This window comes from Varanus komodoensis, unplaced genomic scaffold (assembly GCF_004798865.1).
Source record: "Varanus komodoensis strain SLA01 unplaced genomic scaffold, ASM479886v1 scaffold84, whole genome shotgun sequence".
NCBI classification, from domain to species: domain Eukaryota; kingdom Metazoa; phylum Chordata; class Lepidosauria; order Squamata; family Varanidae; genus Varanus; species Varanus komodoensis.
Genome location: NW_025336531.1, coordinates 1,728,254 through 1,754,660, shown reverse-complemented (window position 1 = coordinate 1,754,660; position 26,407 = coordinate 1,728,254). Strand labels below are relative to the sequence as shown.

General features: G+C 48.7%; 1 protein-coding gene across 3 annotated transcripts; it reads left to right on the top strand.

The window, feature by feature from the left end:
* Nucleotides 1-194: 194 nt before the first annotated feature.
* On the top strand, nt 195-23,797 carry ENDOV (endonuclease V). Of its 3 annotated transcripts, none has more exons than XM_044416922.1 (9): nt 195-338; nt 2,532-2,703; nt 3,805-3,939; nt 5,891-5,930; nt 9,596-9,708; nt 10,211-10,279; nt 11,461-11,589; nt 19,708-19,781; nt 22,637-23,797. In XM_044416922.1, exons 1-9 carry the CDS (start codon nt 277-279, stop codon nt 22,806-22,808), a joined length of 966 nt encoding a protein of 321 aa, XP_044272857.1. In that variant the 5' UTR covers nt 195-276; the 3' UTR covers nt 22,809-23,797. The 3 variants fall into 3 exon arrangements, with proteins under 3 accessions (XP_044272857.1, XP_044272859.1, XP_044272858.1); XM_044416923.1 differs by lacking the exon at nt 195-338 and adding an exon at nt 386-1,027; XM_044416924.1 differs by lacking the exon at nt 3,805-3,939.
* The last annotated feature ends 2,610 nt before the right edge of the window (nt 23,798-26,407 follow it).

Sequence of the window (26,407 nt, the reverse complement as noted above, 5' to 3'; positions counted from 1 at the left end):
GTTCTAACATGTGCTCACTTTTAACCTATGTGTTCATCGCCCTTCGATACCAGTAAGTGGTATTCTTAGGATGCATCCCTAAGCACTGGTAAACGAGGGAATAAATCCCTACAACTCGCAGCATCCCCCAGTTGCATGATTGGCTGGGGTCTGCTGGGAGTGCCCTTCAAAGACCACCCAAGAAATGCCGCGCCATCCTAAATCGGTAGTAGGGAAGGGGCGGGGACTGTTGATACAGCGACAACGCAGGAAGAAGGAAATCAGAACCCAAGTGCAATGGCGAGCCGACCAGAAAGGGAGGTGCAACTGCCAGAGGACACTTTGCGCTCCTGGGAGCGGTAAAATGCAAACGGGAGGTCCAAGATTTCCGTTAAACGGGAGCTGGCTGGGGGTGGGGGGGAGAAAAAGAGCCTCTCTTTCTGTGTCAGAGGCTCTTCCTGCCGCTGGGGTCTGTGGGATTTGTATTTCTTTGGCTGTGACTTCAGTCACGGTTCTCGCGTCCGCCATCTACTGGGTGCATGTACGCCGTAAGAGAGAGGTTTCATAGTTAAGAGCTATGCGTGGAGGTTTGGGATCCGGCTGTGAGCGGCATATTTCGTGCTCTCGCGACCGCCCGCCACTTTCTGTTGCGATGGTTGCTCCATCTCCGTTCGCTTGCAAGCACTGCGCAGTTTCCGCGGACTTGGCCCCCAGCAAGCCGCCAAGATCTTTCTGTTGTGCCTCAAGTTCTGTGCTCCGCTGCGAGTCCGTCCTTTTGAGCGGGCAAAGAGTGGTGCACCCGTAGTTTCTTAGGGTCGGTTGCAGTTTCTCAAGGAACTTTAAGGCTAGGGGGGGCAGGAGCCAATCAAGGAGGCAGTGATGCTGTAGTCTGGTCCCTGCGCTGGACTCAATGACCAGCTAGAGAGCAGCCGGAAATGGGGACAGAAGCGAACAGGCCTCGCCTCAGCGCCTGGTCCGGCGAGGGCTGACGCTGCCCCATGCAGCCTTCCCGCCTTGTTATGTTTTGGAGTGCGGGAGCAACTGATCGGTATGTGCGTGGTTACCGACAGGGTACTCATTTTTACTGTAAAACATAGTATCATTTTCCCCATCTAAACGGTTCTTATTTGCAAGTACAGGTTTTTAGGATCACAACGACAGAAGCGAACTCTGTTCTGTTTCAGTGCTTAGCACAAAAAGCAAAACAGTCCTGGTAGTGCTGGGCCTCTGATGATTTAAAAAATGCAGAACTGCACGTGCTCTGAGTACTTCTCTTTTATCAGGGTTGGCAAGAGTTTTTGCTGTTCATGTGCTTGCTCTCATGTATCAGGAACGAAGTATCAATTTAAAGCCTAGAGTGGGGAGACTGGTGGTCTCAGAGGACCCCATAGGATCATTAAGCCCAGGGTCCTGAAATTGCCTAGTTGTACTGTGAGAGCAGAAACAAAACTCCTTCCTGCCTTAAGGAACAAGAGGTCTAGAAAGCAGCAGTTCTGAGCATGTTTACTCAAAAGTGAATCTTGCTGAGTACACTTTGGATTTCAGCCTTAGCATATCTTTGCTGCACAGTAAGCAACCTGCACCTGTAATGCCATTCCATCCATTCCTGTCCAGAACTTCAGTGGGGCTTACTCACAAGCAAATGGGCATAAGATTGCTCAGCTCATGCCTCATGCTGTGCTTGGCTAAATAAACCTTATGTCTGCAACATGGCAGCTTGCCTTTTCTGACAAACCTTGCCACGAAGTGTTTGGTTTTGCTGTGCTTGGATGGTTCGACATATGAATGTTATGTAGGAGAGAGGGTTACCTAATACCTAGAGCAAATGCCACTCTTCTTGTAAATAGCTTGGTCTGTTCTCTCCCCCCCCCCCCCCCCCCCAAGTTCCCCAGAGTCTGATAAGGAGAATGAACATAACTTTGCAAGGCCAATGAAACTGGTAGAAACCTTGAGAAGTAGTTCCAGGAAGCAATGCTTTTCACAATGAAAAGGATGAATTTAGTTTCAAAAGTGGAGTGGTTTGGCCTTAACTGCTTTGCTTACCATTTCAGTTAAAGCATATTAACATGTGGAACAGCTAAAAGCAAGCCACACTACCCCCACAGCACACACACACTCCTTTATATGATGACCTTAATTCACTTGAGGGATGTGTCCTTGTATTTGTGGAAAGTTACAGCTGTTGACATACACAAAATGAATTAGTTTCATAAGCTTTGTTGGCCAGCAGAGATCACACATAATATTACTGTGGAGATGGATGTTGGTGGGTTTTCTTTAAAAACAAATATTATTGTATGGTAGAAGCGTCCTTGGCTTTGGTGCAAATTGTCCCATAGTCATCTCTTGCAGGTTTTAGCAGTTTTGAAACATAACCAAGACCTGCAAAACCTGCTTATTGGAGGCAGTAATGGGATAAGTGTCCATACTGTGGATGACGTTTTTTCTGCCCATCCAGATTTTGCTCTGTCTGGGAAAAACAAGTTCTTGTCCTGAGCCTGTTATAGTTCTGGAAGTAGGCAGATTCCACTTAACTCTGTTGTATGTCTTAGTGATCAAGCCCAGCTGAAAGCAGATCTGATTGAAGAAGACACAGAGGAGTGGCAGAGCAACCCCTCTTTTGCTGGACTGGAAAGAGTTGGAGGAGTGGACCTGTCTTATGTCAAAGGAGACGACACCAGTGCCTGTGCATCACTCGTGGTGCTCAGCTACCCGGACCTCAAGGTAGTTGTTCTGCAGCTGGGGCATTTTCTCCTGGAGAGTGTTGAGGAAGCAACAGGGAATCTTTGAGCTTTATGAAGCCAAATATCCTTGTGCTTTTAAGTGCTGGGTGGATAACTTCAGTTTGGTGATCCCCAGCTGCTATGTTTTCATACTAGGCTTTATAGGCTGAGCATATAGGTTTGACAATGTTTCAAGGGCATGTTGACAAGAGATAATGGTCATTTTTAGGATCTGTCCCAAATTAAACATCCTATGGCTAGGGTCAGTGCTACTACCTGTCCTTTTAGAAGGTGTACTTTTCTGTTTCTTGAAAATGCCCTCCATCAAGTCAGTATTCTCTGACTCTAAAACATATGCAGCATTTTCAAAAGCTTATTTGTCAGTTGTATCTGCCTTTTTCCATTTGTAGGAAATCCAAGATAGTGAGGTATGTTGATATGCTTCCCATTGTTTTGAATTCTGTATGCAGTGCACTTGTGTATTATCAGTGCGATTTTTCTCCTCACAAGATAGTAATTTACATGTACTTGACAGAAACTATCAAAAGAGAAAAAAGTTCTTTATCCATTCTACATGTAAACTTCTAGCATCTCTAGATAGGTTTTGCCATAGTAACTCTTGACTGCTTTCCAGAAGGCATAAGCTGGCAAATGTCACTAAGGCTGAAAACTTACCCTCTGCAACTTGCAAACATCTTTTTATTTAACATTCTGGAAGTAAATGTACTTTTTGTTGGTTTTCATTACTTTTGTCAGTTGAAGCCAAGGCATTTGAGACATTGAAGAATGTGCATATTTTAGTACTACTTTAGTTGCAAGAAAACCAAAATGTGATCTATTGTCTGCTACATTTGGGAATCAAGATGCATCTGACTTTGGGTATTTGCTGCCAAAACCTGCTTATATATTCACAAGGCTGATGGGTCAAACTGAGCTGGCAGGTGTTAGAAGTTTCAGCTTTGAGGAAGATCTCAAAGAGCAACTCGGCAGACAAAGGAAAAGTACAAAGCTTCCTTAATCGTAACCTGGATGAAGTTGCAAATGTTGCTTTCCTATTACGCTGCAGGAAATTCATTCACTATGCATTCGCCCTCCTTCTAAGGTGCTGTATGAAGACAGCCGCATGGTGGATGTGCATGCCCCCTATGTGGCGGGTTTCCTAGCCTTCCGAGAAGTTTCTTTTCTTGTGGAAGCAGTGCAACGACTAGAGGAAAAAGAGCCTGCCCTCAGGCCTCAGGTGTGATACTTTTCTTTTGCATAAGAACCTAAGAGGAGTCCTGCTGGCTTAGGCCAAGGGTCCAGCTAGCCCAACATCCTGAGTCCTGCAGCTGCGAACCAGGTGCCCCCATGGGAAGCTCAAGAACAGGGTTTGAAGGAAAAGCCATCTCCTCCTTGTGCTTCCCAGTGACAATATTCAGTGGCATCCAGCCTGTGAATGTGGCAGTTTCATATAAGCATCAGTAGCTGTTTTTCCCTTCTGCTTCATCTGTACTTTCCACTGAGAACATCTGTCTGTCTGTCTTTCCTAGATACTCGGTGTCCATTGATAACTTCTGCTTTACATTAGTGGAGGTGTGTGTAAATGTATTCATTTAAATGTATGTCGGTAAGCTTGCATAAATGCATATGAAAATCAGGGTTTGCAGCTGCTGTTTTTAGTCTGTTGCATTTAGTTTGCCCTAGTGTGTTTTTGTTTTAGGCTTTGGTTGGAATATCTTACACTACTAAATTGATATTACGCTTTGAAAATGCCTGAATAATTTTACAGAACTTTTATAGATGCTGCCATTGGCAAGTGAGGCAAGTGTTCTCAGGGCAATGAGCACTGTTGACTTTGTGCCACACATACTATTTTGCAGAAATGTTTGTCTCATAAGACCTTCACACATTTGTTCTTATGAGACCCAAGAACCTTTCCCCCCACATGTTTGCTGCTTCTCCCACATATCTTTTCGCAACCTCCAGAACAGGCTTTGATATGGTTTGTTTTAGCAGTGGCTTTCTTCTCACCGTTCTTCCACAGAGCCCAGATTTCTGGAACATAGGATGATGGCTGTCCTATGAACAGCCTCTTCTATCTCAGCTGCAAACCTCTCCAGCTCCTTCAGAGTTATCCTTGATCTCTTGGTTGCTTCTCTGGCTACTGTTCTTTTTAAATTCAGTATCCGTTTTTAGATTGGATTATTCGTTTGCTGCTGGTGTACTATTTTATTGTTTACTGTTTTATTGGTGGTGGTTGTTGTTGGTTATATTGTGCTTATTTTTCTCCTGTTTCCTATTTATATGGTTGTATTTATAATGTATTTTAATTTTACTATGTTTTATGGTTTTGTTTTTTATTATTTATTTTTATCTGTATTATAAATATATTTATATTGCATACTGTGAGCCATCCAGAGAGCCTTTGGCTATGGGGTGGCATACAAATGCAATCAATCAATCAATCAATCAATCAAGTCCTCCTAACCCAGTCATCCAGTTTTGGTGGGCAGCCTTCTTTGGCCAGAGTCACAGCTGAGCCATGGTCTTTCCATTTTGTAATCACGGATTTACTGGCACTCTGCGTCATAGCTTGGGATATTGTCTTATGGCCTAACCCTGATTAGTGCTTCTGCATAACTTTATCCAGAGCTGCTTTGATAGCACCATGGTCTCTATGATGCTGTTTGTCTGCTTATGCCATCCAACAAACTCTGGGGCCTTCCAAGAGCAGATGCATTTACTGTGAGATCACGTGGTGCTGGAATTGCACACAGGTGGAATCCATGCAACACCCTACAAAACATGAGTTCTGGAAGCAGTGGGCTGCACCAGAGCTTCTTAAGGCATGTCGCAGCAAGGGGGAATCAATACTTTGCAACCAACAAGCGCCAGTTTGTTGTTGCTTACTTCACTTTTGTGCCCCAGTAAAAATATTCTGCAGCTTCACAGTGTTGAGTATCTTGCATACATCAAGTGGTAATCATGACCATTCAGTCCATTTAAATGCCAGGATGTACCGGAACAAAATACTTATTGGGGAGTGACTGCTTCTTCAAGACACAAAGGTCACCGTGAATTGGAGACAACTTGTTGCACGTAACAATAAATACTCTCACACAGAGATGCACAAACACATGCTCTGTTATCATAAAGGCCTCCTGCCATGTATCTCCTATAACTTATGTGTCCCTTTGTGGCTCTCTTAGGTGCTTCTTGTAGATGGAAATGGCATACTTCATCACAGAGGTAAGACTCCTGAATTCTCATTGCGATCTAGTAACAATCACATTTTCTTTGATGGGCTTATAATCCTGCCCAGCAGTTCTGGAGGAGCCACTGTGGGGAGCCAGCAGTGCTTGATCCAGCTTCTGCAGAGCTACTTGGTCAGTTGCTCAGTTATTTGCTCTCTCCTTCTGCTCCTAATCTCCATATCCACCCAGACAGAGAAAAAGGGGAGTTGGCCAGGCTTAGGGAAGGGCCGGTACACAAAGCACACTCATCCCACCAAAAAATTCTGGAGCAGATTATAAAGCAGTGAGTCTGCAGACACCTTGAAAACAATGCAGTGATTGCTAGAAGGCAGTGTGGATTTTGAGGAACAAATCCTGCCAGACTAATCCGATTTCATTTTTGATTCAGTAACCTCCCTGCTGGACTGTGGGAATGCTGTGGACACAATCTATCTTGACTTCAGCAAAGCTTCTGACAAAGTGCCCCATGATATCCTGATTAGCAAACCAGCTAAAAGTGGGCTAGATGGAACAACGATCAGGTGCATCCACGGTTGGCTACAAAATTGGAATCAGAGAGTGCTCATCCATGGCACCTCCTCAAGGTGGTGGGAGGTAACTAGTGGGTACCGCAGGGTTCAGTCCTGGGCACATGCTGCTCAACATTTCCATTAATGATTTGGATGGGGAGGTGCAGGAATGATAATCAAATCTGCAGATGACACAAAACTGGGTGCGATAGCTAACAGCTTGGAAAGCAGAAAGAATATTCAAGGTGATCTTGATGGGTTGGCGCACTGGGCTGAAAACAACAGAATGAAATTCAAAAGGGACAAATGCCAAGTTCTGCACTTAAGAAAAAGAAACCAAATGCATCATCACAAGATGGGGAATACCTGGCTCAACAATACTGCAAGTGAGAAGGATCTTGGAATTGCTGTACATCATAAACTGAATGTGAGTCAACAGTGTGATGTGGCTGCAACAAGGGCAAATGCTATGCTAGGTTGCATGAATAGGAGCATCCAAATCATGTGAAGTACTAGTTCCCCTTTACTCAGCACTGGGTAGGCCTCATCTGGAGCACTGTGTCCAGCTCAGGGCACCACACTTTAAGAAAGACGCAGACAAGCTGGAAAGAGTTCAGAGGAGGGCAACAGGGATGATCCAGGGATTGGAAAGAAAGCCCCATGAGGAGAGATAGGAAGCACTGGGCATGTTAGGCCTTGAGAAGGAAAAACTGAGGGGAGATTTGATGGCACTCCATGAGTATTTGAAAGGCTGTTACAAAGAGAAAGGGCAGGATCTCTTCTCGATCATCCCAGAGTACAGGACATGGAATAAGGGGCTCAACATTTCCCAACTGTTTCCTGACAGTGGAATTACCAAGGGAGGTTGTGGGCTCTCCCATATTGGAGGCATTCAAGATGCACCTGGACAGCCATCTGAGAGGGATGGCTGAACTGTGAGCCCTGCACTGAGCAGGATGTTGGACCTGACGGCCTTCTGGCCCCTTTCAACTCTATGAGTCTGTGAAAGCGCACCCCACCGAGAAGCAGCAGAATGCAAAAACCATGCCTAGCTGAAGTTTCCCAATTTCCAGAGATGTGTTCAGGTCCCTTACTCCATCTCAAGTTCAAGTCAAGTCTGAAGTCACTGAAGACATTTTTGAGCCAAGTTTCTCAAGTCTCAAGAGCCAACTCTAACAGAAAAAGGGAGCTGCTGATGGCGTGTATGTTTGCGGGTGGGAAAGTTGTAACCCCCCACCCCCGTGCTCCCATCTGCACTTCTCTCAGTGATGCACTGAAGTCCTTTGCTTCAAGCATGTTTTATTTAAATAAAGCTGTGCTGTTACTTGAATTTATCAAGATAGCAATTTAGAAAAACTGGGGGGGGGGGAGGGTTACATGATTGGCCCTCAGCCTGGCACTGTTATTCAAATGTATCAAGATTGCATTTTAGAAGAAATATTTTCTTGACACAATTGGCCCCCTGCCTGGTACAGTGAGGTCTCATAATGATCCCACCTTCACTAACCACCTGCTTGGCTGGTGCTGAGCTGGCTGGAACCGTAAACACACTCAGAGCTGCTGCAGTTAGTAATTGTAGCCCTTTGCAATGATTTCCCCAAAACCCCAGCATGTTAATCAGACCACACTCAGTACTTTGAGTTACAACAGGGTTACTATAAAATGCATCTTTGCACAAAATCAACTTGGTAGAGTAAGTTATTTCCAGTATTTGGTTTAGAATGAGCAAAAAGAGTGGAAACACCGGATTTCTTTCTGGGTTACTTCCTTCAGTGGTTGAAGACTGAGACCTCAGTTGATTCTGATTAAGCCTGGTGCAGCACTGGTGAAGTTCAGATACAACCTTTTGTTTGAGTGCACTGGTTTCATCTTCATTGTATATCACCCCAAAATGCAGGCCTTCAGCCCCCCCCCCAAAAAAAACACCCTGGCTAAAAAAACCTGGCTGATATTGATCCAAGTGTTCTGGAGTCTGCCCTGAACAATGCCTGATACTATAGGCAGCAAAAGCAGCAATCTCTGGATGATTGTAAGTGATGCAGTGGCTTAGCAGGGTGTATAGTGCACCTCCACTTTTGGAGACACCCCCACCCCCAGCAATTTATTGAGGTTGCTGTTCTTTCCTCCCTGGAAACATGCGGGAAGAGAGCAGAGGCAGCAGGCAGGAGAAGCACTCTTGTACTTCCCACCTTGGAGAGCAGCATGTGCCAAAAAAGAGCTGAAGCATTCCCCCTATATGGCAACCCCAATAGCCCCACCCCAGTACCTCCCTCCCAGCGACTCCCCCTTGCCAAAAAGAAGAGCTGAAGCCTTCCCATTGCAACCCCTCCCCGCTAACCTGCCCCTGCCCCCTCGAAACTCCCTCCCTGCCTTCCCTCCACCTCTGCTGTGTTCATGCCGGCCTTCCAGCCCATCACAGATGCCTTCCCCCAAGATTGCTCCAAGTTTTCCAGCCGCACATCAGATGTGGGTGATACGCCCTGGAGTGGCTCAGTCATAAAAACAGTAGAAATCCTGGGTCGAGTCGAGTCACTCAGTGCTCCCAAGTCAAGTGCCTGGCACAACTCGAGGCAGATTCGGGAGCAAGTCGCTTGACTCCAGTCCCCAGCACAGCCAACTCCTGCAACCCACTTCAGTGCAGCGATACGGGGCAGTGTCCCTCCCACTTTCATGTACACAAAGAAGTAAAAGGCGGTGCTTCGTTGGGTTGTTTCTCCAGTGATATTTGTATTTACTTTTATTTGCCCCTTGGAGGTTTTCATTGTAGCTTAATTTCCCGTGGGAAAGGATTAGACTGTGTTCCAACACTTCTGGAGCTTGCCTGCATTTAGAAAGGCTAGTCTGAAAAGATGCTGGACAATTTTTGCACCAGTGCAGTCGCTTTGCTACTGGCGTGTGTGAAGTGGGCAGGCAAAGAGGCACTAACATCGAGGAGGAACAGCAAGAGCAGGTGGACCACCGGTGGAGATGGCACAACTTCTCATGTAGATCTGTGCAACCGTGAGCATCTGGCTCCTTCCAGCATATTTCACCCTTTCTTTGTCAGCTTGGATCTCGTGACCTTATCAATTGGCTCTGGATTCTCCCTCCAGAACAAATCCAGAAGCTCCCTTGCCTTCAGCCTGCTCCTTTTCTATTTCTCCTTTGGCAGGTTTTGGCATCGCTTGCCATCTTGGCATACTCACAGGTCTGCCCTGTATTGGTGTAGCCAAAAAACTTCTGCAGGTTGAGGGTCTGACCAATGATGACGTTCACAAGGAACAAGTAAGTCCAGAGTAAGAATTCTGAACACACATTTTGTGTGTTACTGGCTTCCTTCATTGCAGTTGCCATTCCAGCATTTTTCCATTAGGAGGAAGCACTTTAAAAGGGGAGTGATGGCGATACAGTGTCCCGTGTGGGCCTGCTGTAAGCAGATTCATGTGTCATGTAGGGGCCACCTTGCATTTTCCACCATGGGACAATGCAGTCTTGCCTCATGGCATGCATATTCATACATGTGCATTTGTTTTACAAAAGAGGTTGGGGTACATATGTGAAAAATCCATACTATTCCTGAATCTGAATCCAGTCTCAGGCTTTTTATTTGGAAACTGGAGTACAGCTCAGCAGGACCGAAGTGACAGTGGCCAAGAAAAGCTCTGGCTAGTGTGATCCCATGTCTTCCTGTCGGGGGAGCTGTAGGAACTCGCCTGAGATTGATCAGACCAGCTTCATCTGTTCTAGCTTGTTTCAGTCATAAGAAATCTCTTTCCTCTTATTCTAGATCCGTGCCCTTCAGAAAGGAGGAAATACCTTTGCTCTGTCAAGCAGTTCAGGGAGAATCTTGGGTATGGTAAGTATTGTTGCAGGAGAGGAAATGTAGCATTTGCACCAGTATAGTCACATCACTGCTTGCATGCTTGAAGAGGTCAGGTGCGGAGATGGTGACATCGAGGAGGAGGAGCATCAGCAGGGCCACTGGTGGACACGGCATACCTTTTGGGAGGAGTGGGAAACAGCAAGTCACTGGCAAAAGTGAGCCGGAGCAGACTGCTTGACCCCAGCTTGCACGCTATCCTCCACTGAGCGATACGTTGGCCGGATCTGGGTTCTGCTGCTCAGTACAAGCGTTTCCTCTGTAATGGACAGTAATGCCACATTGCAGAAAGCTGTACTGCAGAAGCATTTCTTGCCTCCAGAGAAAGAGGCGCTGCCATATCCCACCCCAGGGGAGAGGGGCTCTGGAGAAAGCATGCTGAACCACCTATTTCAGGCCAAGTGCTGCAGTAGCCAGAAGAGAAAAGAGCATGCATCACTCACGCACGTATGCGTGTGTGCCCACACCTCAGTGTCCAGGGATGCAGAAGCTTAAACTTTTCCTGCCTACCTACTGAGTTTAAGGGTGGAATTGTGGACTAAGGAGTGTAAAGACTGTCCCCACCCCAGCAATCCTGGTTTGAAGTGTAGTTTCATTTGTGCTCAGTGCAGAAGGGAGATTTGCGCCCTAAAGCACCAAGATCACTGTGAAGGGGGAAGGGGTTAAAGCCTCTCCGCATTCACAAGCCCAGTCCAGGCTACTGTTTCTCTGTGGCCATGAGCCTTTCCCGCATCACTGTTAGGGACGAACTCAGCTGCATCAGAATTACATGCTTAAAGCATCTCTCCACCAGCAGCCCCATCAAGACCACTGCTACCAGAACCACTGCCTTTTCCCACTGTCCAGCTGATGGTCGATGATCGTTCAACTGGGTAGGCTTTCCAAGGCTGCAGAGGGCCACATGGAGAGTGGCTGCAGGTTGCTCATATTTGTCCTAGAAGCACCCACTTCTACAGATCCCAAGAAACATCAAGCGCCACGATATCCCCCCAACACACATACACTTGCCTGCAACATTCTCCTGTATAGTGTTGTAAGCAAAACTGGCAAGCCAGTGTTTCCCTCTCTCACTCCCCCTCTTTTGTGCCTCTGTCAATCAAACATTTGGCATTTGCTCTGGATTCAAAGTAATGCAGACAATCTCTGGTTCCTACCAGGCCTTGCGCAGCTGTGCCAAGAGCACCAAACCTGTATATGTCTCTGTGGGCCACAAAATGAGTCTTTCATCCGCTGTGCGACTGGTCCATTCCTGCAGCAAGTTCCGGATTCCTGAGCCCATCCGGCAGGTATAAACAAGAACGGGGATGCTGGTACCTTCAAGCCAAGGGTCCAGGCCCATTTGCTCTGTGCATTTGTCTAGTCCTTTTTTTTTCTCTCCCCACCCTTTTTATTTTTTTTTATTTTTGACTATTAGAAAAAATAGTCTAGTTCTGTTGTTATGTGCTGTCAAGCTGCCCCTGACTTACGGCGACTCTTTGAATGGAATGTCCTTCCCTTGACAGCCCTGCTCAGCTCTTGTGAACTCCATGCTGTGGCTTTGTTTACAGAAACGATCCATCTCATGTTTGGCCTTCCTCTTGCACTTTCAACTTGCCCTGTAATTATGGTCAACTCCAGGGAGTCTTGCCTTCTCACAATGTGCGCAAATTATGACAGCCTCAGTTTTGTCATTTTTGCTTCTAGGGGAAGCTCTGGCTCGATATAATCTAAGACCCACTCACTTGTTTTTCCGTCAGTCCAGGGTATTTGCAAAGCTCACCTGCAGCACCATTTTTGGAACACATCGTGTCCTTCCTGTCCGCTTTCTTCACTGTCCACCTTTCACACCCTTGGCCTTGCTCTGCACGGAACTGTCCTTACCCATGAAGTGCGTTTGTCTCATCCTTAAGAGGAAAAGGAAGCTCTTTGGGCCTTTGCTGCAGCAGGAGTGGATTTTACAAGGGAGTGAAACGATGGGTGAGAAGGGGCTCGGTTTTGTTTTTCCTGAACCTGCTCTCCTGGGCTCGGCCTAGGAAGTGTTTCCCAATGTGCAAAGGAAGAGGACCCCTTTGTGGTCCGGAAGAGATGACATAGCTCTGCAAGGAGCACTAAAGTAGGCCAGGTCAGGATATGGCGGCCCATTAGGAAGCTCCTTTTCTGGGGGGCTCTTTCACCCTTATCATAGGAAAAATGACCTGCTTTTTGCCTGCTGAGCCAAGGAGATCTGGTGGCACGTGCACCTGCATGGGAATGCAAGACTGCGCGTCAGCCACACCGCCACTCTGGTCACTGCATTTTACAGGCTCAGTGTAGATAGTTCATTTGCTGCCTGACACAGGCTCCTCTGGCCTGCCCCCCCCCTTAACAGATGCATTGGGACTACAGTTCACATCATCCCCACCCAACATGCCTAGCGCGGGGAATTGTAGTCCGGTACATCTGGAAGGCAGCGCCCTGAGGGAACCTGCTTCAGGAAGCCCAGGCTGACCCATGTGCTGTTTTCCCTGTTCACCTTCCCCTTGGCTCTGTGAAGCAGGTGAAGCCAAAATGCTGTGATGGAGCCACAAGCTTCACAGACACAGCTCCTTCTCTTCCTGGCTCAACACTCCAGTCCAACTTTCCCCAGCTTGGTGCCCTCCATACGTACTGAACTACAACTCCCAGCTTTCATAACCATTAGCCAAGCAGGCTGATAGAGGTTGAAACCCAAAACCTCTGGAGAGCACCTGGTTGGAAAATGCCACTCTAGCGACTGCACCGTGCTGTCTCTCTCTCCTCCTTTCCAAACAGATTGTGTGTTTTGTTTTGTTGAGCTTGCAATACCAGCCTTTGTTTGCTAGAAACTGCTTTGGGCTTGCTTTCACACCAGTCTTATTAGCCACTTTCTCATAAGTGATGCTCTTCCTAAGAAAACATGAGGCTTCCTTCCCAAGGGACATTCTTCTTTGATGAGAATGCAGGATAGTTAAGATTTGGTACAACAGCTGCAGCTTTCCCTGGGTCGATTTTCCTGCTACCATTTTTTCATCAATCGCGCGCCTGCATTGAGGAGAGCAATCGCAGGGGGGCAGGCCTGATGCTCCTCTTGCTCCCCACCCCTGTGGTCACTGTATGAAATTCTCCCAGTCAAACACTGTATCTGGGTGGCCTGGCTCTGTGTCCCCAGAGTGTGTGTTGATGCCACCACACAATGCTAGCGGCCGGTCCTGGGAAACATGCATGTCTGCGAGGCTGAACGGTGAGACATGCAGCGCAAGGAGTGGATCAAGGCTGTGCTCGTCTACACATTTACATTGGAGGAAGCCCACCGAATCTGGCGGGGCTTCCTTTGCGTGGGTGTGCATGGGACCGGGCTGTAAATTGCAGCCCTGACTAAGTCGCCCCCCTCCGTGGCTTCTTTTCGCACTCAGTGTGTGGGGGCGCCTTGCCAGCTGTCGTTCCAAGGAGATGCTCTGTGCTGCCTGGTTGGCTCTTGAGCGGCATCACTCACAAGGCTGTCAGCCCCGGCCTTGACTGCAGTGCTGATGATCTCCTGTGTATGCTAGCGCTCAGCCAGGAATTGCAGAGGCCTCCAGTGCAGGATCCAGCCAGCAGGTGGCAGCACTAGGCCACCTTTCTTTGCTTTGGGCAAGGGCAGCCTCTAGCCTGAAATGTGGACACATCAGGCTTGGCCAGGGAGGTGTGTGACAGGGAGAAGTTCTGGCAGAGTAACTTCTCCCCTGCCTGCGATTTTGTGAAAGGAGATGCCGCGCTGGGTGCTCAGCCATGAAAGCTGCAAGGATGCACTTTTGAATCACTGGTGAGCCACTTTGAGCCTTCCATCCATGTTAAGCCGCCTGCCGACATCTCTCCAAGGGCCGGGCAGTCCTGCTGCGCTTCAGGAGGCTTGCAGGCCCCACAGGGTCACTGGCCCACATGGCTCTAAGGCAGGGGTGGCAGCTGAATGCCACATCAGAGAAGCTCTCAGGGGAGGCTTGCATTCTGGGGTGGGGGTCTGAGGGCAAAAACAAAGAGGGCAGGCGCAAAAACACCAGGACAAGGCAGCTTCACGCTCTTCCTGCCAGCAAACAGACCTGAGGTGCCTGCGTTTTACAGTCAGTGGGATGGCACAAAAGACGGGCCCCACCAACTGGCTGGGGGCTGGAAAAGCAGACTGGGGCCAGGAGGGGGGGGGTGGCCTCCTGGGGACCGAGTTGCCACACTTCCCCCTTCCAACCATGAATGCAGTGTTCGCATGTTCATTCCCCTCCTGTTTCCCAACTCGGGCTTCGGTTCTTTGCAGTCTCGAAAACGGTTCTCTTGAGGGAGTGCTTACTTTAAATAGAAAAACCTTGAGCTGTCCGATTGCAGGAGCGATGGCAGAATGCAGTGAAACCAACCTAGAAGCAAGAAGACTGTTTGGCAGCCCATGGGGTCACAGCGACCCAAGCGTGTTCGGACACTGTGAGCTTTGGTCAGTGCATTACCAATCAAATATTTACGAGTGTTTGCGCTCTCCTCACTACCACCACTGATCAAAACGATTGGAGTGAATCACTCAACTCTGAAATCACGGTTTATGCTGCATGTACGGAGAAGAGGGGGTGTTTTCTTGATTTAGGGCTGGTTCCCATATGCACGCGTGTTCATTGCTTAATGACTGCAGCAACGGCAAATAAGCTGGAACAGATCACACATCAAAGAAAGGGAAAGCAAATATTGTCTAACATCATCTCAGACGTGGTGCTTCTTTGTAGAAAAGGTTCATGCTTGCGGCTATGAGTCCTCAGGTAACCAACGGTTGCTCGTGCAGGTGTGAACCAGCCCTTAGTGAAGTGCATCCCAATGCAAGTGCAGAATTCTCTCTGCTTTGCTGCATTGCCCTCTGTTGCTTTGTTGCAGCATGCCCCAGATTTCGCAACCCTTTAGTACTGGCTGAAGCAGCCCGGCTTCCCTACCACCCTAACTGTTACTGAGGAGAAAGTCTACGCAAAGGAGTGGGAGAGAAACTTCTTGTTTTCAGCAGCAGAATTAAAATAGAAAAGCTGCAAGCACTTTCAGGTGCTGTGGCAAAGGAATCTCCAAACCCCACGATCCAAACCTGATTGTCCACCATTGCCAGGCAGATGTTCCCATCTCTTCCCAAAATACACCGGGCATAACCTCCAGCCCCTAATGCTGCTGCTAGTCTGTTCCAAAAATAGATGTGATCTGGGGGATTATTAAGGCAACATGATCCATCTTATTGATTAGCCTCTTGGTTTAATAAGCTGGGTTAAGCTGTCTCTTAGCACAGTATTAGGAGCGAGGACTTGCAAGGTGTTTTGCAGACTAAGAGGACGCTTAACGATTCATGAGCTCAACTTGATGTGGGGGTACCGCCTCCCTCCCCACCCTCTTTTCCATCCCCCCCCCCAATAATGGGAAAGTTAATGCTGCAGAGAATGTGTTCCTAGGGACACTAGGTGTGAATATGACCCATCCCAGGTTTGTTTGAAATGTACTGGAATGTATTGAAATTCCCCAGTAATGAAGCAGAATGAGCAACCAGGATCTGAAATCCCCTAGTCATGAAATTAATCACAAAGCCCTCTCTTTTGTCAAACAGGCAGCACTATTTGTCAGCTGAGTTTAAGAAACGGATCATTTATAGATAAGAGAAACACCTGCAATGAAGCAGGCCTTCTGAAAGCTATTCTTTGTTTCGTTTTCACCCAGAATTGCTGGAGGGCCCTTTTTTCAGGACAGGAGGTGGATTTCAGCTCCCACAGTAGCTTATAACACAGCTTGCTTGCTTGAGCCATCTGGATGTCACTAAACACAGCTCTTGCCTTCCCAGGTCTGTTGTTACAAAGCGAAAGGATGGAGACTAATTTTGTAGGACAAGGATCCTGGAGGTCTGTCATAGTGAACTCTTGTAAATTTTCAAATACCCTTACCTTAGCAACAAAAGATAGGCATACAAAACAGGTAGGGGCCTGCTTTCTGCTGTTGTAGGTGTGTGCAGACTTTTGTGCTACTCAGAATCCTTTGTGTTGGGTGAAGAGTTATGTAAGATGGATGAATTCCACATCAAATAAATCCTCATCAAGACTTCTGTACATAGTAGGCTAAAAAATACTTTAGATTTGATGGCTGTCTTGCAATATCATGGAGCAGTCATGGACATTTAACAGATGACAGCATGGAAGTCTATCGGGTGTCCACAGACAGACCAGTTTCTGCAAGGGAAGTGGACTGTCAGTCTCACTAATCTATTACAGTTTTTTGAGTGTGTCAGCAAGCGTGCGGACAGGGGTGATCGGTAGACCTTGCTTACTTGGGCTTCCAAAAGGTTTTTAACGAAGTCCCTCACCAAAGGCTCCTGAGCAAACTAAGCAGTCATGGAATAAGGGTGGGGGGGTGTCCTCCCATGGCTCAGTAACTGGTTAAAGAATGGAAAACAGGGATGGGGATAAATGGCCATTTCTCCCAATAGAGACGTTCCCAGTGGAGTCCCACAGGGTCCTTTACTGGGACCTGAGCTTTTCAACCTGTTCTAAATGATCTGGAATAAGGAGTGAGTGGCAAGGTGGCCAGATTTGCTGAGGACACCAAACTGTTTGGGGTGTTAAAATCAAAAGGGATTGTGGGAGTTCTGAAGGCCTCTCTCTATGCTGAAGAATAGGCATCAGAATAGCAGCTCGATGTAAAGTAATGCTTCTTGGGACAAAAAAATCCCAATTTCAAGTATCCGTTGATGGGATCTGAGCTACCAGTGACTGATCAAGAAGGGATCTTGGAGTAGCAGTGGACCCTTGATCAAAATCTTGGCCCCAGTGCGCAGCTGCAGCGCAAAAGGCAAGCTCCAGTCAGGCATCATTAGGAAAGGAATTCCAGATAGAACTGCCAAGAACATACTCCCCTTACACAAACCTTTGCTGCCACCACACGCAGAATACCGAGTACACTTCTGGTCACCGTGCCTGAAAAAGAACATTATTGAGTTGGGAAAAGTGCAGAGAAGGGCAACAAAAATGATGAAGCGGTTGGCACAACTCCCTTGTGAGGAGCAGTTACAATAACTGAGATTGTTTAGCTTAGAAAAAAGGCAAGTAGAGAGAGACATGACAGAGGAGTTTAACATTTTGCATGGTATGGAGAAAGTGGGATGCAGGGAGATTTTTTTCTCCCTCTCCTACAGTACTGGAACTCGGGAACCCATGAAACCGATGGGTGGGAGGGAGACTGAGGGCAGGTAAAAGGAAGTGCTTCTTCATGCCTGCTATAGTTAAACTGCAGAATTCGCTGCTGCAGGAAACAGTGGTGAATGACCAGCAATTTGGAAGGTTCTTAAAAGGGATTGGAGGAGAAGGCCCTCCGTGGGACCAGCCTGGCTGGCCGTGTGCTCCCAGCTGCAGCAGAGGCGGCGTGCCTACATGCACCAGCTTGTGCAGAAGGAGCCCTTGTGCCCATCCTGCTTGACGGACCCTGCAGGCAGCTGGCTTGCCACTGTGTGAGCCGAGTGCTGCGCTGGATGGGCCATCGGCTTGTCTTCTGCTTATGTGGGTTAGAAGGGCAGCAGGAGCTTTGCTGGGCAATTATGAAACCGGAAGTGAATTCGGGATTGGCCCTGTGAGCGCGAGTCTGATTGTTCGGCAGTATTTTGGAAGCCTGACGGATTCTGAAACTGGGTACTTGGGAGAGTGTCCTATCCCCTGTTGTGGTGGAGTGTATGGGGATGCCTGTCAGAATTGTACAATATAAACTGAGCCTTCCCTGCTTCTTTTATGCTGTCAACTAGTGCAGGAAAGCCTAGTATGCGTCATGCAGTCTTCAGCAGGTTGGGGGCCCAGAGTGCGCTGTGGAAGCCACACATCCTGGGGCCCTACTGCTAACTGTGCAGCTGGAAGTCAGATCCTCCCCAGATGACACTGGCCAAGTCGGGGAGAGCCTGGGCTGGATTATGTGAGCCATAGTGGGCACTCCTGAGCCTTGGCACATCCCATCGTCCAGCCTCAGGGTCTAAACTGCACTCAGACCTGGTGGGGTGGGGGTCCATTCTACCTCTGGTGGAGCCACCACAGAATTTGGTGAATACTTCCCAACAGACTCTAAGTTGCAACACCCATCGGACTATTTGTTCCATGGGCTGTCAGTGTTCTCAGTCGCCTCAACCATTTCGGTGGCACAAAGCTGCCTGTGTCACTCTGCTGAGGTGGCTCCAAATGCTGTAATTTGGCACGGTTGCTTTCTGCGCTAGGAAAGATGCACACGCCGAGGCATGCATGCTGGGCTAGGAAGGTCAGGCAAAATCTCATTCTTCGCTTGGCAACGGCTTGCATCTCCTTAGGGAAATTTCTCCAACCCTTAAAGAAGAGAAATACAAGATGGGTTCTCAAAGTTACTCATAATGTATCTCTCCTTGAATCGAGGAACAAATTAGGGAGGAATCATAACTCAGCGACAGAGAACATGCTTGGCATGCAGAACGCCCCAGAGCCGCTCACCACATCTTTAGTTTAAAGACGAGGGGGTGGCTGGTGGTGCGGCAGAAGGCCACCCGCCTCAGACCTTGGAGAGCTGCTGCCAGCCAGAGCAAGCAGCCCTTGGTGATCTGGACATGAAAGGACAAGGTGCATGTCACTGGACAGCAGGGATGGATGGTCCCCCACGAAGCTGGGGCCTACAACCCCCAGCAGGCCTAGCCAGCATGGCCAAGGGTGAGAATTAATGGAAGTTGTCGTCCAAAGCATTTGGAGGACAACAAGCTGCTCAACCCATTTTGCAGAGTAATTTTTCAAAGTCAGCACAGGGACTCAGTGGAGGTGGTGGGTGGCTGAAATGCTTTGCCCGGCACTGCAGTCCAGTCCAGTCCAGTCCGGGGACCTCGCATCTTCAGTTTCAGTCTTCACTAAATGATCCAGTGGCCCTACTGGGAGGTACAATCGAGCATATCTGGTGGGCATCAAGTTGGGGAAGGCTGATTTATGTTCATAGATCATAAATGGATTGAAAATTACATGTTGGGCCTAAAGACAGCTTCCTGTGCTGCTGTGATTTAGTTCCTTGGCTTGGCCTCGCTGCTCTGCAAAAGGTGGCCCTCAGCATAGTGGAAGGGCAAGGATGTCACTGACTGCTTAAATACTCAAGCCAGCTTGGAAGGATGCTCTTGCTTTCTACTTCTGGACTTCCTGGTGGGGCATCAGGTTGTCCATAATGGGAAAAGAATGCTGGGTCTGTCCAGACAGACTTCTTATGCATGAATGGAGATGAGATGTAATCCTCAGTTCTCCTTCGCACCTGTCAGGCTGAGAACTGCTTTGCGATTGGCCCAAATGTAGGTGGGGCCAGGATTTGGGCCATGGTCAGAGCCTGATTGCTTTATTCCTCCAGGCTCCCTAGAAATGACCACAGGCATCCTAAAGAGGCTCTCTGCCTGATTCTGCTCTTTGCTTTGATTCCAGGCGGACATACGATCCAGAGGATACATCCGGAAGCGCTCGGAGGCGGCCTCTGCCACCTCACCTCAGCCAGAGAGGTAGGTGTGTGGGTGGTTGGATGGCCAGGCGTCCCCTTCAGGCAATCTTTTTCTAATGCTCTTCAGTAATGGCATTAAAGGGACAGCCAGGGTGACGCTCAGCAAAGATAAAGCATCAGCAGGGCCCACGTGGACCCCCACGAGCAGCTATTCCAGGACGAGCGCCTTGTTGCACTGGATGTTCTCTGCCAACCACATGGTTTCCTTGGACATGACAAGAACGTTGTCACCTTTGCACTGGGAAGGTGACAGCGGATTTGGAGCTTCTGTGAACAAACACACCAGCAGCCATCTTGGAAATACAGAACTGTGGATCCAAATAAGTACCTTCTAGAATTGTGGGCAGCTCTGGCAGTTCCTGTGCATTGCTTTGGCAGTGTTGTCTATGCTGGGAGACATCCAGAGTCACCTCAGAAACATCCATGGTGTGTTGCTCCTGGAAACTCATCTCCCTTGCTTCAGTTTAAGGCCAGAGCTGGTCCAGCCATGCAGTGAGGTGAAACAGGTTCCTTCAGGAGGTGGAATTTAGTGGATCAGGGAAGGCTGGGTGTGGCCCCTGGGTGGGCCAGCATTTGACTTGGAAATGGTGGAAGGGGAGCAGTGTGTGACACTGCTTACCCCCCCCCCCAGGCCTCCAGTCCAAACCCCAACCTCCTTGCGGTTCATTCCTGCCCTTTTTTTTTTAACCCGTTTTGCCCTCTTTCTTCTTCCCTTTCAGCTCTGAGTAGAGCACTCCTTAATTTCCTGGCCACTTCCATCCATATTGCACAAGTGCTATTTATTTATTGATGCATGCGTTCATTCATTTTTATTTATTGCATTTTTTCTGGGCAAATTAAAGACCCAAAGATAATGAGCATTCAGGAGGTACTTTTACTCAGTCCCTTGAAATTGGCTTTCTGATTGGGACCCTTACAACAGGGACCATAATCCTGACAGAGAACAGGCGAGATTTCAGCCAGCTTCGGAGGCAGAGGAGCCAAAGACTTTTCATGTTGACCTCAAGGTGAGATGATAGGGAAGGGGATTATGGGCCACACAGAGAGTGGTCTCTGCCTAGCAGACAAATCATCCTCCTACTTTTCTTGAGGGCTGGTGGGTGGAAGCTTCTGCCTCATTCAGGGGCTTGGCTTTCAGCACCATCTCCTCCATGCCGGTTCCAAAGTCTTCTCCAGTCCAGTGTCCTGCTTGGAGAAGAATCTAGACCCAGGGCACACTGCTGGTTTTCCAAAGGCATGGCTTTCATGCCCTACCATCCCTCATGCCTCCCATCTCTGACCAGTGGTTCTGCCTTTTCTCCAACCCACAACCCTCCATCCTCCTTTATCTGCCAGCATGAGGAGTACAGTTGTGGTTGTGTCCCCTTAGACCCAGGATTCCAAAGCTACTTTGGAAATAATTAATAATTACAAAAGCTTGATAAGGAGTGCATGACATTTGCCCTGTTGCCTTCAGGCTAATTACACTAGATTACTAACTTCTCTATGCACACATGTACAGACAGCATTCACTGGAAGCGTTCACTAGGCTACAAGGTTGACCTGTGCAAATTTTTCACAATGCTCTGATTTTGTCTGATCTTCAAACCATGGAAAGAGTGTTGGCAATCCCATTCTTAATTCAGGAAAGGTCCCCACAAATCATAGCTTCCCAGATTCGTATACCTTTTTGACATATTCTAGCTTGAGTCATCACACTTGCATGCCATTCTGTTCTCAGAGGCACAAGCTGTTTTGATGCCCACCTGTTGCACATTGTTAAACTATGGACTTCGCTAGGGCAAGTTGTAGGGATGGCCACCAACTTGGGTGGGGATTGGACAAATTTGTGAAGTAGAACGCTACTGCTGGGCTACCAGTCCTGATGGCTCTACTGTATGCTCGTCCCTCCAATACAGAGGAAACTTGTCTGTGCCCAGGTTGCTGGAGAACTTGCGCAGGAGAGTGCAGCTGCTTGTGGGCTTCCCATGGGCATTGTGTGGACAGCATGCTGAGCTAGATGGACTCTTGGTCTAATCCAGCAGGGCTCTGCTTATGCCCTTATGCTTCCGCCTGCCTTGGTTATCAGCAAGGCTAATGGCGAAGTGTCAGAGCTAGGCAGCTGCCAGTTCTTCAGACTCGTCCCCACGACACCACGTCCCTTCCGTCCCTCCTTGGACACCAGGCAACTTACACTCTTCTAGCAGAAAGCCCATTCTAGCCAAGATCTGCCCTGGGGAGGGGGGAACCTTTGGAGGAATCAAAGGCTCCATCATGGAGGTTCCCTTCACCTGATTTTTGGGAGTTGCCTCTTTCTTCATCCCCACCTCCAGTGCCACAGCTCCTCAGGATCCCCTTGGGGCTGGAGGAGCTGCCTTGGGGAGGATGGAATGGGACAGTCTACTTGTGCCAGTGCAATCGATCCAGACTGAGTCTGAATCTAATCCAAGAAATATTTTTTGTCTCTAGATAGCACCTTGATTGTTCTGATTTCAGGAACTGAGGAAGCCATTTCAGGGTTTCTAAATATACGGAGATCTACAGGGCTGCCAGACTGGCCTCCCCTTTTCTGAGGAAGGCAGGGATGCTGGTGGCAGCAATTAGGACTGTTTTAGTCCAAGGCTGTGCATGTTGACAAAGAAGAAAGGTCACTGAAGTTAGTGGCACTTACCGTGAACTACAACTTCTCTTTCCCTTAGGATTCCCACAGCCACCTATGAATGCAGAAACTTGCTAGAGAAACTGCTGCTGTCAATAATCTCTAGATCACGCCTTCATTGAATTACTGAAGATGTTGCTGACATCAGATAATTAACTGGCTAACAGTTGTTGATGAGGGCTTTTTTTTTCAATATCCTCTCTTTCTTTTGTTGGCAGTTCTAGAGGCTTCCTTGCTGGCCATTCCACTCTCCTCAAGAAGAGCAAAGACACAGACTCCAAGCATTCATGTGGCATTAAGGACGGCTCACTCACTTCTATGGATTCCCCTGTGCAGAAGTCCCACAGAGGGCCACGGGGGAGCTCCAGTGGCCAGAGAATTGGGCGCTGACCATTTGTGGCAGGAAATTGGTGTTTACTTTGAGTGTAGGGCACGGCTGAAAGGTGAAACCAGAGGTCGTATGAATTACGCCAAAACCAAAAATGGGCGCCACAACTTCAATGCCAGTGGCAGCTACAGGGAAACCAGAGAGGCTGCGAGGTGGGGGCAGGGGGAGCAAGCGGAGCAAGCGGAGCGCTGGGCCTTCCTCCGGTGAGTCTGTCGCCTCGTTGAAGCTGCTGCCTGCCTTTTGGCATCCCGGGCGGTTCCACTTGCACTGCAAATAGCCGCTTGGGGAAGCATTTTTTCTCAGAACATGGGAAGAGGAGAGAGACTGCTAGCACCCCTCCCGCCCTGCTGTGGCGAGGTGGCTCCAGGTTCCTCCTGGCTGCTATTTACACATCAAAATTCACCTCTAGTTTGGCCTTCAGCTGGGAGCAGCATCCAATCCCAACGCCCTGGGATGTGTATAGTGCAAGTGTTTGACCCGTGTTTGTGTATGGACACCTTCTACCAGGGAGGGAAACGTGTGTCCCCCCCAACAGGATGTCGGACTGCAGCTCCCATCAGCCCTAGTCAACATCACCCAAGGTGAGGGACGGTGGCAGTCCGGAGGACCTCCACCCCACAGACACACACCTATGGGGAGAACATCTCGAACGTGATTCGAACAATGCCTAGGTGGCTTCTGCTAACACCATCCAGGTTTTTCTGTGCTTGTGCAAACGTGGGCAGGCCAAGGAAAAGGCAGGAAGAGACAGAGGTGAAGCAGCCCCGAATCCTGCTGAAAAACTGGACCCAAAGGAGTCATCCTGGCGGGGAACCCATGGTTCGGGGAGAGGAACTGCCCCTGAGTTGTGGTTTTGTTGGGGGTGGCTTCCACACAGGGCCACCTGCAGAGCAAGAACTCATCTCTTCTGCTTCTAACAGCCTGATGAAATGTTAGAGATAATTGATTTATAAATGCAATGCCAAAAATAAACCTGCACTGGTAATTCTTTAAAATATTGCCTGTGTAGCCGTGTGAGCCGTTTGCTAATACAAAGCCAGCAAGCATAGATTCTAGCATCTGCGCTCGATTCTGTGGTAGCAAACTAGGCTAATGGGGAAAGAAGGCAAGACACTGAGATCCTGAGTTGGGAATTTTATTAGGTCGAGTGATGCAGCTCTTGTCACTTGGTCTGTCTTGTGCTCTCTCTCTCTCTGCCTTTTGCTTGAGCTTCTTTGTGTTACCAAGTCGTCTCTCAGGCTCCAGGCTTGTCCCTGCTCCGTTCCGCCTGCATGCTCATAGCTGTTACTTTCACACCTCCCTGCGGAACAGATGCTGAATCCCCAACTCCTGATGGTCCCAGCAGATGGATGGAGAGAGGACTTTGTGTATCAGGTGGGTGTGTAGCTTGCGGAAGCCAACAATCTGCTGCCTTGTTTTGTAGGAGGCTCCAAGGCCAGGGCTGAAATTCAGGTTCCTGAGGAGCCTTAGAATCTTGCCTGCTGCATCCCTTGTGCCGCTCTCGCCCGGCACGCTTAGCAGCATTTTGCCTCCTCCAGCTGGTGTTGCGATGTCCGGCACGCTCATTTGGCAGGCACAAATAGCTCCGGGTAGGCACTGCAGAAAGGAGGGTCACATTCCAGTAGTCATGTATGCAGGCTTGCCAGGGCATCGGCAGAGGCCTGTCCACAAAGCTCTGGGGAAGGCACCACATCTGTCACCAGCAGATGCTACAGAAAAGGCAGCTACTCGTAAAGCTTGGGCTCCTGCTGTTGCGTTCAGCTCCAAGACCTGCTCCAGATTCCAGCAATGCCATTTAGCCTTGAGCTCCAACTGCAGGGCACCCCACTCCAGATTTGCTAATACCCTCCAATCCCATCCCACGGGCCACCTGTTGTCCAAGGTCTGAGCTTTTTCCTTCCATATTAAATTTAGCCGGTGTGTCTTAGTTTTGACTTGCAGCCCCCACTTCACCCCAGGCTATGCAGCCCACTCCAGCTCCTTTTCCTTCAATCCCATCCCACAGTCCATCTGCTCTCCAAGCTTTAGGTCTCCCTTCCCATTGAATGGGGAGCAGTTCCAGCTCCACCACTGCCCCACCTCCCTTCTTTCGCTCAGTCTGCAGCTGCGAGCATCTTGGGGATTTGTGCCACCTGCGCCAGCCTTTCCTAACCTGCTGCCCTCCTGCTGGGTCAGGCCATCACTCCTGGGGGGTGATGGGGGCTGTAGTCCAGCACATCTAAAGGGTTCCAGGCTGGGAAAGGCTTTGCTATGTCTAGGCAGGGAAACTACCCCAAAATCCTGATGCTGACCTTGAGCTGCCTGCGTGAACCAGTATCCTGACCCTACAGCATCTGAGACGACTGGCCAGCCACACACACAGCTGCAAACTGCCACGCCATTGCTAGTTGTTGCCAGTAGCTACTTTCTGCTCAGTGAAGTGGCACAAAGGCCCAGGGCTGTCAAGGAGTCAGCAGGAGGGAAAGTCCTTGCGGCGGCCATTTTCTTTGACAGCCTCTGCTGCCAGGTGTTGAGGAATGAGCAGTCAGTTGTGGCTTAAAGCTGGGGTGGATGTCACGGGGAGTCAGACAGTTTCAGCCACCCAATCAGTTTGTTACAGGGAAGGTTCTGCCGAAGTGTCATTAGTGAACTCCGCCTGCAGTGGCGAATCCAATCTGGCCGAGAGAGATTGTGCCATCTGTGCACAGCTGTGGAGGTGACAGTGCCCGCGCCCGCAGGCCATCCACCAGCTGGACCCATCCATCATTTGAGTGCTCCACCTGTTTCCCCACATGGGCACTTTGGAAGTGGAAGGATCTCCTTTGGTACTGCTGGGCTATTTGGGAGAAAGCCTGCAACCTGTCAGAAAGAAAAAGTAGGGAGAAAGAAAGCTATCCTGCTTTCTTAGTGAAAGGGCCCACATTGAACCAGAGGGTAAAGGTCAGCAAGAAGAGGCAAGGGGCCTATGGACCAGACTGAAGCAGGAAGAGATACCCTTCTTACAAGGCGGGGAAGTCATGGAAAGAGACAATACAGTCCGCCCACCCTTTTCTCTTGACTTCTGAGCCTTTGGGTGTTACAGACACAGGAAGAGACCCTTTGACACTTTAGATAAGATGAGAGGCACTTGCTGCTTACATCAACTAGAGATTTTCTGCCTCATGCACAGGCAGCAGGAGGTTGGGATTGCCAACCTACTCAGTTCCCTTCCACATGCTGCAAAGAGCAACAGAGTGTTCATTTTTCAGAGCTAATTTCTGACTCTCAGATTCTCCCTTCTGCCTCCTACTTGGGGTTAGCCTTCCTTTTTTGTGTCTGTTATTTAGTATGTGTCATTCCTCATTTTTGTTGTGTTTCACTTTCCTTTCTTCACTGGCATGCCTGTGGCTCAGTGGATCAGCTCCAAGAAGTTTCTGAGGCTCAGGGTTCAAGACCCTTCAAAGGATGGTAACAACCACTAATTAATCAGCTTGCATGTAAGTGAAAACTGCAAGATCACTTTCTATCATGGGCTTCTATTGCACAGTAGTTTCAGCATTCTTTCTAAACTGAGACAGTCAGTTGTGTTTTTGTCCACAATCGAAAGGAGAAGCAGATGCACATGCTTGTTATGTGCCTTTCT

Excerpts from the sequence above, each read along its gene's own strand:
- ENDOV (XM_044416922.1), top strand. The coding sequence starts at position 277 with ATGGCGAGCCGACCAGAAAGGGAGGTGCAACTGCCAGAGGACACTTTG. Across the intron at positions 3,940-5,890 it reads AGCCTGCCCTCAGGCCTCAG|GTGCTTCTTGTAGATGGAAA; the intron begins GTGTGATACTTT and ends TGGCTCTCTTAG. Across the intron at positions 10,280-11,460 it reads CAGGGAGAATCTTGGGTATG|GCCTTGCGCAGCTGTGCCAA; the intron begins GTAAGTATTGTT and ends GGTTCCTACCAG.